This window comes from Oncorhynchus nerka, linkage group LG9b (genome assembly GCF_034236695.1).
Source record: "Oncorhynchus nerka isolate Pitt River linkage group LG9b, Oner_Uvic_2.0, whole genome shotgun sequence".
NCBI lineage: Eukaryota > Metazoa > Chordata > Actinopteri > Salmoniformes > Salmonidae > Oncorhynchus > Oncorhynchus nerka.
Window position 1 is genome coordinate 43,425,725 of NC_088424.1, and position 10,000 is coordinate 43,435,724.

Here is a 10,000-nt window from a genome sequence, read left to right on the forward strand (position 1 = left end):
TTAGAGTGTAGAGGTGGCAGGTAGCCTAGTGGTTAGAGTGTAGAGGCGGCAGGTAGCCTAGTGGTTAGAGTGTAGAGGCGGCAGGTAGCCTAGTGGTTAGAGTGTTTGACTAGTAACCGGAAGGTTGCAAGTTCAAATCCCCGAGCTGACAAGGTAAAAATCTGTTGCTCTGCCCCTGAACAAGGCAGTTAACCCACTAGACCAGTTAACCCACTGTTCCTAGACCAGTTAACCCACTGTTCCCAGGCCGTCATTGTAAATAAGAATTTGTTCTTTACGGACTTGCCTAGTTAAATAAAAAAAAAGGTACAATTTTAAAAATATATTTTTAAAAACATCAAGCTAATGTGACCCAAAAATCAAGGATCTGCTTGGATTTGCACAACTATCTCTGTAAGGTTACATCATATAGACAGTGGGTTAGGGTTGTTACGGTGACTGTATTACCCACCACACCGGCAGTCATGAGTCACAAAGGCAGTTAAACTCCATGTGACCGTTTAGTCACAGTAACAAGGCTTGATGCTGCTGATAGTTATTAGAAACCCACCAAAATTGCTAACTGCCTGGTACTCAGCACTCTATTGTCCCTGTCATCACTGACATCAATACAGATGTAACGGAACATCTAAATCAAGCACTTCATGAGAGCCCATGAGCTCATGTTGCACAACATTTCTATTGGCTACGCAAATGTGGGAGAAAACAAAGTTTCGATGGCCTCTTAAAAAGAGGATCCCATCAGCTTTCTATAGGCTAGGCCTACTATATGCATTTATCATCTCTGCTAATATTAAACACATAGCTTCTATTTACAACAGGAGTAGAGCCTACCTGGCTGGCATGAAGATAAACCACGGGGAAAAGCGCCCTCCATTCGCTATTTAAGTGCATAGATTACTACTACCAGGCTATATTACATGGATTTATTCAACTTTTCTTTTTTAAATGGCTGGTAGGTTGTGTGTGGAAGCCAGGAGATGCTAAATGTGTTTATGTTAATTAATGGTCAATTAGCGTGAGACCGACAGTTATTTGCTTGACAATCACCGGCTGACTAAATTTCGTGACCGCCACAGTCCTAAGTGTGGTCAGTAGTTTCACTGCATGTTGTTGTTAACACTGTCCTCTCAGTTACACAGGAGGGAAATTCACTTCACACAACTTACTAATTTACAACTATTTCCTGTGTCCTTTCCTTCCCACGGCACTTTAAAAATAGTCTCGCAAATAATCAGAGACCTTCCCTTCTCCTGCAGCTATGCAAGCCTCAGCGTCTGGCATTGACTGCCAACGGAGAATGAACGTCACATAACGACTGAGAGAGCGAGAGCGAGACAGAGAGAGACAGAGACACAGAGAGAGAGAGAAAACAGAGGACTGTTGTTTGGGTAAGAAACAGGAAAAAACCCTGAGAGAAACCTGTTGGACCTGTACACAGAGATAAAAGAAAGAATCTAGGGATCACAATGCACCTTGGGTAAGGGCGGGAACAGAGTGCTTCTTGGGAAGGAGTGGGGTGGGGTAGGACACAAGCATTTGCACTTGGTATTCCTCCACACCAGATGGAATGCAGGTTTGGCAGAGAATGTTTTGCTTTCTAACGCTGACAGCTGTATAGAAAACACAGTCTCAAAAGGCACTCTATGAAAAAAAGTAGTGCACTATTTAGGGAATAGGGTGCAGTTTGAGACGTAGACGTAGTGTTTTTGTTTCTAGCTTTTCATTGACACATCCAGCTGCAAATAAATAAATCAGAGGCCACACTTTTGGGTGCAAACAGTAGCTCTTCGTTCATGTGTGTCTATGGCTTCCTCCTTCCTGCCTGCTCTAGAGTTGCCTGGTTTACCACATAGCAGCTGAGTTCTCATCTGATTATCTTTCACCCAAAGATAATCTCAAACTACTGCGGGTCTGGCCAGGGTCTCTTCTCTGGAGTCGAGATCAGTTACACTTCTCATGATGAAGTCTTATACTGCTTTATTAACATTCATAGCGCCTTATAGATGCGGTCATCGAGCATTATGAAACTATAAAAGTGTATCTTTATGAATAAACTATATATAAAAAAAATGTTTTAAAGATTGTCAGACTTACTATCTCCTTGTAAAAAAAAAAAAAAACATTTAACCTGGTAACCATGACAACCGCTCTAACATGGCTACTAGAGATAATATTCAGTCTTTCCAGGAGGCAGCAGCAGCACAACAGGAAGTGAGGCGAAGAGATTTAAGCAACAACAAACAAAAAAGTCCACACATCAAACGAATGTTTGTTTTTTTAAACTTTAGTGCCGTAGCCTATAGCGGTCTACTCCCCCGCACAGCGAGCATATTAACAGCTCCTGCATCAAAGGCCAGTTGGAAAGAGGAGGAGATGTAGAATGTTTAATAGACAGACTAAGCACTGTATAAGTGAGCAAAAACAACGGCGTATAATCATTAGTAAACACTCCCGCTATTAGGGAAGGATTATCATTAGTAAACACTCCCGCTATTAGGGAAGGATTATCATTAGTAAACACTCCCGCTATTAGGGAAGGATTATCATTAGTAAACACTCCCGCTATTAGGGAAGGATTATCATTAGTAAACACTCCCGCTATTAGGGAAGGATTATCATTAGTAAACACTCCCGCTATTAGGGAAGGATTATCATTAGTAAACACTCCCGCTATTAGGGAAGGATTATCATTAGTAAACACTCCCGCTATTAGGGAAGGATTATCATTAGTAAACACTCCCGCTATTAGGGAAGGATTATCGGCTTTTGACAGTTATTTTATTTTCATGACGATCTTCATCCATAACCGTCAGTTACACACACACACACACACTCTCTCTCTCTCTCTCTCTCTCTCTCTGTCTATCCTCTTACCTCCAGGACAGGCCCTGCTCCTAATATGGTCCTCTCCACCCCGCTGCTGTAGCCCTTCTGGCTCAACGCCGTCAGACAGTGAATCAGGAAGTTGGCGCTCTGGGTCTTCCCTGATCCGCTCTCCCCTGATATCACCACACACTGGTTCTCCTGCTTCTTCAGCATGGTGTGGAACGCCACATCCGCCACTGCAAAGATGTGAGGGCTCAGTTTTCCCAGTGGCTGGTCGTTGTACATTTTGACATACTTCGGGTTATAGATGGGTAGGAACTTGAAGGGGTTAATGGCGACCAGGATGCCTCTGGCGTACGTGTAGATGTTGTGTTTGTAGAAGCGCTGGCGCAATGCGGCCAGGATAGTGTCCTCGGTCAGGGTGGAGAGGCTGCACAGGTCATCATATTCCTCTGATGAAGATACCTCACTACCGCCAGTCCCTGACCCCAGATCTCCTCCACTTCCTTGGGCTTGCAGGATGAAGTAGTACCCCTCCTCCTGGGGATGCTGGTTCCGGGCCCCTGGGGGCCACAGCAACACCCTCTCCATGGGAATCTCAGAGTGCCTTAGCATCCTCTCAGCCCCTCCATCCTGCCTGACCTCCAAGAGGGCGTAGTGTCGGGTCATGTCCAGGCCCAGCGTGGCCCCTGCGTTCTGGATAACCGTAGCGGCCGTGGCCCGAGGGCTGACCTGGAGGGTACAACATGCAGCGGTGTCCTGGGGCAGACGCGGGTAGATCTGGAGAAAGACGGTCTGCCGTTGCTGTAATTGATCCATGTCCAAACTGGTTGTTCTCGTCACACCGTCAGACACACTCATCCTGCTGGCTGACACTGGCACTGCCCTCCTCCAATCAGCATGCAACCACTGGGCAGGAGAGAGAGAGCGAGAGAGACGAATGAGGGGGGGAAAGGGAAAGAGAGAGAGACGAATGAGGGGGGGGAAGGGAAAGAGAGAGAGAGACACAGACAGACAGAGATAAACATTACACTTTCTACAATCGTAGCTTTTACAAAACATTAAATAATAACATAAAAAGGGTTATGTGAATATGACTTTTTATTCTATTTCTGCTGACATATACACATTTATGCGACACATTTTCTAACTCTATTCAGGGTTTTATAAAGGTGCAGAGGCTTAACAGGAAAATGTGTCTAGAGAAGAGAAAGGGAAAGTTGACACTCAGTTACAAATTAACCCAGTTCCCAAGAGAAGCGAGTGCGTACTAGTCTTGTCTCAGCCTGTAAAAACAGGGGGTAAAAATGCCAAATGTTTCTGTTTCACGTCCACAATTCAATAAACTTCAGTATTCTCAGAGCTCACAACTTTCACACGAGTTGCCTAAAGCCCATTCCCTACATAATATGTTACCAAGCACATTCAACACCTGTGATAAAATAAATACTAATCAAATGTTATTCCTCACCTGACATTACGGTCCGGTCATTTCTATGCTCTACAGCTCTATAGTTGACAACAAGGAAGGCTTCTTTCCCACCAGGATTCCAAAACAAGTTGATTCAAAAAAACTAATATTCACATACGCAACTGACAAGTAAAAAAATATGTAAAATATCAACATAAAAGCAACAATAATTTAGATTTAGTTGGCAGCAAGACACTTGAGATTTAATACAATTTGAATGGTAATCGAAAATCTTGTACCGGTAGACAAGTTGTTCTCGTCCTTGTCGAATTGTAACTTCCTATATCTGCTGTCCACGCGCCGTCTTCTCACGGGGGCGTTCTCCCGCTTTCATGACAACTCCGTAACTTGAAAACTTCGAGGTTTTTTTTGCGTAGATCTAGCTACCTATTGGTTGATTCTATGAACCCATTTCAAGCAAATCTATGTCATTTACACGATAAAAGACATTAGCAGAGTATTTTTTTCATACCACACAAACCGCCAAATGCCGGCTGCTAGTGTGCAACTCGCTATTAAGGTAGGATGCAATTTCAGAAATGTATTTATTTTCGTATTTTCGTATTCATAATCATTTTACTCCATGTGTAACTCTGTGTTGTCTGTTCACACTGCTATGCTTTATCTTGGCCAGGTCGCAGTTGCAAATGAGAACTTGTTCTCAACTAGCCTACCTGGTTAAATAAAGGTGAAATAAAAAAATATAAAAAAATAATGGTTTTATCCTTATTGTTTTTGCATATCATTGTAACCTATTTATTAATCTAAACCAGTTATTTAAAAATTGCAAAACGTGTTTTATATAATTCTGTTGAGAAATTTGAGTTGGGTAAAGGAAGTCTAAATCTGTCTTTTTAAGCGTGTTCTCTGTATTTGGTTTAAGAGAGGTTATAAGTGGGCCTTTTGTCAAATTAATATCCTTAGTCTATTGCTGTAATTTGTTGGGTATGGTAGGAACTATCTTTTCTTGGTAACTGCTGCAATTACAGTGCAGTCGGAAAGTATTCAGAACCCTTCCCTTTCACCACATTTTGTTACATTACAGCCTCGTTCTAAAATGGATTAAATAACAACAACAAATCTTTATCAATCTACACACAATACCCCACAATGACAAAGTGAGAAAACAGGTTTTTAGAAATGTTTGCAATTGTATTACAAATAAAAACTGAAATACCTTATTTACATAAGTATTCAGACCTTTTTACGATGAGACTCGAAATTGAGCTCAGGTGCATCCTGTTTCCATTGATCATCCTTGAGATGTTTCTACAACTTGATTGGAGTTCACCTTTGGTCAATTCAATTGATTGGACATGATTTGGAAAGCCACAAACCTCTATATAAGGTCCCACAGTTGACAAAGCATGTCAGAGCAAAAATCACAGATCTGGGAAAGGGTACCAAAAAATTCCTGCAGCATTGAAGATCCCCAAGAACACAGTGGCCTCCATCATTCTGAAGTGGAAGAAGTTTAAAACCACCAAGACTCTTCCTACAGTTGTCCGTCTGGCCAAACTGAGTAATCAGGGGAGAAGGGCCATGATCAGGGAGATGGCCAAGAACTCGATTGTCACATTGACAGAGCTCCAGACTTCCTCTGTGGAGATGGGAGAACCTTCCAGAAGGACAACCATCTCTGCAGCTCTCCACCAATCAGGCCTTTATGGTAGAGTGGCCAAACAGTTGCCCCTCCTCAGTAAAAGGCACATGACAGCCCTCTTGGAGTTTGCCAAAATGAAGAAGATAAAGCATAGGCTACTCACTGGTCAAGGCCGATATATCAAGATAAGCTACTTCAAAAAACAAATTGTCTGCACAATTATTTTCAGGTCTCCAGAGATGTTTGATCAGGTTTAAGTCTTGGCTCTGGCTGGGCCACTCAAGGACATTCAGATCCTGAGAGCTCTGGAGCAAGTTTTCATCAAGGGTCTCTCTGTACTTTGCTCCGTTCATCTTTCCCTCAATCCTGACTAGTCTCCCAGTCCCTGCAGCTGAAAAACATCCCCACAGCATGATGCTGCCACCACCATGCTTCACCGTTGGGGTGGTGCCAGGTTTCCTTCAGATGTGACTCTTGTCATTCAGGCCAAAGAGTTCAATCTTGGTGTCATCAGACCAGAGAATCTTGTTTATCATGGTCTAAGAGTCCTTTAGGCACCTTTTTGCAACCTCCAAGCTGGCTGTAAATAAGGTATTTCTGTTTTTTTTTTTTTTTTTTAATACATTTTCAAAAACGTCTTAATCTGTTTTCATTTTGCCATTTTGGGGTAAAGATAAGGTACTTTGGAAAAAAAGTGCTGTTCGTTCAGAATCACTCAAAAGCTGTTGAGGACAAATGTTAGCTTCTACTGACAGATCAGTATTATCTTTTCAGCACTATGAGGTGGTGAGTGTTGTAGTGATGATGGTGCTTTCCAAACGGTATTGTATTTTGAAATTTGTGAAAGGCAAACTGACAGCCAACCAGTGCCACCTGAAGCTTTGTTTTTGGACAGTCATTTGATCCTCCAGGCTAGATGGATGTCATATTGTCTCCTTTTCATAGGCCTAGACTAGACGGTTACAAACCAGATCCATTTTGTGTGTGTGTGGGGATGTGTGGACGTGTTTTACTATACTTGTGGGGACCAGAAGACCCAACAAGAATAGTAAACAAACAAAAATGACCATAGAATTAGAATACTAGAATGGACATGAACCTTCTTATGATGGGATGAAGGGGCAGCCATTTAGGTCAGGGAGTTGGTCAACCATGGTTTGCCAGAGCTGTGATAAGATACTGTGTAAAATAATGAATTTGAAGAATGTATCTGCACTGTTTATTTGTTAGCTAGCTAGGCAGACAGGCTTAGAGGAATGATTCCATACATTTTTTTAAATTAACTGCCAATATGCCAACATTCCATTCAAACAATGCAGTCAATCCACTGGCTGAAATCAGTTGACGAAAGGACTTAGACCAGTTGTAAATGCAACATGTACTGACATTGTATCATATAATAGCACTCACAGCTTTCCAAGAAAACAAACATTTTGAAATGTATGGTCTGTTTACGTATATTTTAGAGGCTGCTTATCCTCTATAGCAGTGGTTTCCAAACTGTTTATAGTCCCGTACCCCTTCAAACATTCCCGTACCCCTTCAAGTCAGCGCACTCTACAATGTTGTTTTTGCCAAGGTGGCGTCTATAACATTACCTCATCAGCATAGCAGGTGTTTTATAAGGTGGTGTCTATAACATTACCTCATTAGCATAGAAGGTATTTTATAAGGCGGCGTCTATAACATTACCTCATTAGCATAGCAGGTATTTTATAAGGTGGCGTCTATAACATTACCTCATTAGCATAGCAGGTATTTTATAAGGTGGCGTCTATAACATTACCTCATCAGCATAGCAGGTATTTTATAAGGTGGCGTCTATAACATTACCTCATCAGCATAGCAGGTATTTTATAAGGTGGCGTCTATAACATTACCTCATCAGCATAGCAGGTATTTTATAAGGTGGCGTCTATAACATTACCTCATCAGCATAGCAGGTATTTCATAAGGTGGCGTCTATAACATTACCTCATCAGCATAGCAGGTATTTCATAAGGTGGCGTCTATAACATTACCTCATCAGCATAGCAGGTATTTCATAAGGTGGTGTCTATAACATTACCTCATCAGCATAGCAGGTATTTCATAAGGTGGCGTCTATAACATTACCTCATCAGCATAGCAGGTATTTCATAAGGTGGCGTCTATAACATTACCTCATCAGCATAGCAGGTATTTTATAAGGTGGCGTCTATAACATTACCTCATCAGCATAGCAGGTATTTCATAAGGTGGCGTCTATAACATTACCTCATCAGCATAGCAGGTATTTCATAAGGTGGCGTCTATAACATTACCTCATCAGCATAGCAGGTATTTTATAAGGTGGCGTCTATAACATTACCTCATCAGCATAGCAGGTATTTCATAAGGTGGCGTCTATAACATTACCTCATCAGCATAGCAGGTATTTTATAAGGTGGCGTCTATAACATTACCTCATCAGCATAGCAGGTATTTCATAAGGTGGCGTCTATAACATTACCTCATCAGCATAGCAGGTATTTTATAAGGTGGCGTCTATAACATTACCTCATCAGCATAGCAGGTATTTCATAAGGTGGCGTCTATAACATTACCTCATCAGCATAGCAGGTATTTCATAAGGTGGCGTCTATAACATTACCTCATCAGCATAGCAGGTATTTCATAAGGTGGCGTCTATAACATTACCTCATCAGCATAGCAGGTATTTCATAAGGTGGCGTCTATAACATTACCTCATCAGCATAGCAGGTATTTCATAAGGTGGCGTCTATAACATTACCTCATCAGCATAGCAGGTATTTCATAAGGTGGCGTCTATAACATTACCTCATCAGCATAGCAGGTATTTCATAAGGTGGCGTCTATAACATTACCTCATCAGCACGTATTTATTTTTTATCCTTTATTTTATTGGGCAAGTCAGTTATTAAGAACAACTTCTTATTTTACAATGATGGCCTACCCCAGGCCAAATCCTAACCCCGACGACAGTGGGCCAATTGTGCGCCGCCCTATGGGACTCCCAATCACAGCCGGTTGTGATACAGCCTGGAATCAAACCAGGGTCTGTAGTGACCCCTCTAGCACTGAGATGCAGTGCTTTAGACCTCTGTGCCACTCTCAACGGATAGTAGTGTCTATAACATTACCTCATCAGTGTACCTGGTATTTATAGGGTAGTATCTATAACATTACCTCATCAGTGTACCTGGTATTTATAGGGTAGTATCTATAACATTACCTCATCAGTGTACCTGGTATTTATAGGGTAGTATATATAACATTACCTCATCAGTGTACCTGGTATTTATAGGGTAGTATATATAACATTACCTCATCAGTGTACCTGGTATTTATAGGGTAGTATATATAACATTACCTCATCAGTGTACCTGGTATTTATAGGGTAGTATATATATTTATAGGGTAGTATATATACCATTACCTCATCAGTGTACCTGGTATTTATAGGGTAGTATCTATAACATTACCTCGTCAGTATTCCTGGTATTTATAGGGTAGTATATATATAACATTACCTCATCAGTATTCCTGGTATTTATAGGGTAGTATATATAACATTACCTCATCAGTATTCCTGGTATTTATAGGGTCGTATATATAACATTACCTCGTCAGTATTCCTGGTATTTATAGGGTAGTATATATAACATTACCTCGTCAGTATTCCTGGTATTTATAGGGTAGTATATATAACACTACCTCATCAGTATTCCTGGTATTTATAGGGTAGTATATATAACATTACCTCATCAGTATTCCTGGTATTTATAGGGTAGTATATATAACATTACCTCATCAGTATTCCTGGTATTTATAGGGTAGTATATATAACATTACCTCATCAGTATTCCTGGTATTTATAGGGTAGTATATATAACATTACCTCCTCAGTGTACCTGGTATTTATAGGGTAGTATCTATAACATTACCTCGTCAGTGTACCTGGTATTTATAGGGTAGTGTTTATAACATTAACTGGTTCCATGCCAGCTGCACAGTATAAGACAACCTGTCATCAGCACTTGGCTCTGAGGACCATTCCTCGGAGACGAGGCCTACCCCAAACTATTCAATAAAAT

General features: G+C 41.3%; 1 protein-coding gene across 1 annotated transcript in view; it reads right to left on the reverse strand.

Annotated features, from left to right (window-relative positions):
* LOC115114770 (unconventional myosin-IXb-like) overlaps positions 1-4,594 on the reverse strand; it is a 130,192-nt gene extending 125,598 nt beyond the window's left edge. Inside the window, exons 1-2 of the mRNA XM_065013757.1 lie at positions 4,301-4,594; positions 2,878-3,738 (exon numbers count right to left, since the gene is read on the reverse strand). Coding sequence (XP_064869829.1) covers positions 2,878-3,690 — 813 coding nt within the window. The 5' untranslated portion in view covers positions 3,691-3,738; positions 4,301-4,594. The remainder of the gene's footprint in view (positions 1-2,877; positions 3,739-4,300) is intronic.
* Positions 4,595-10,000: the final 5,406 nt, after the last annotated feature.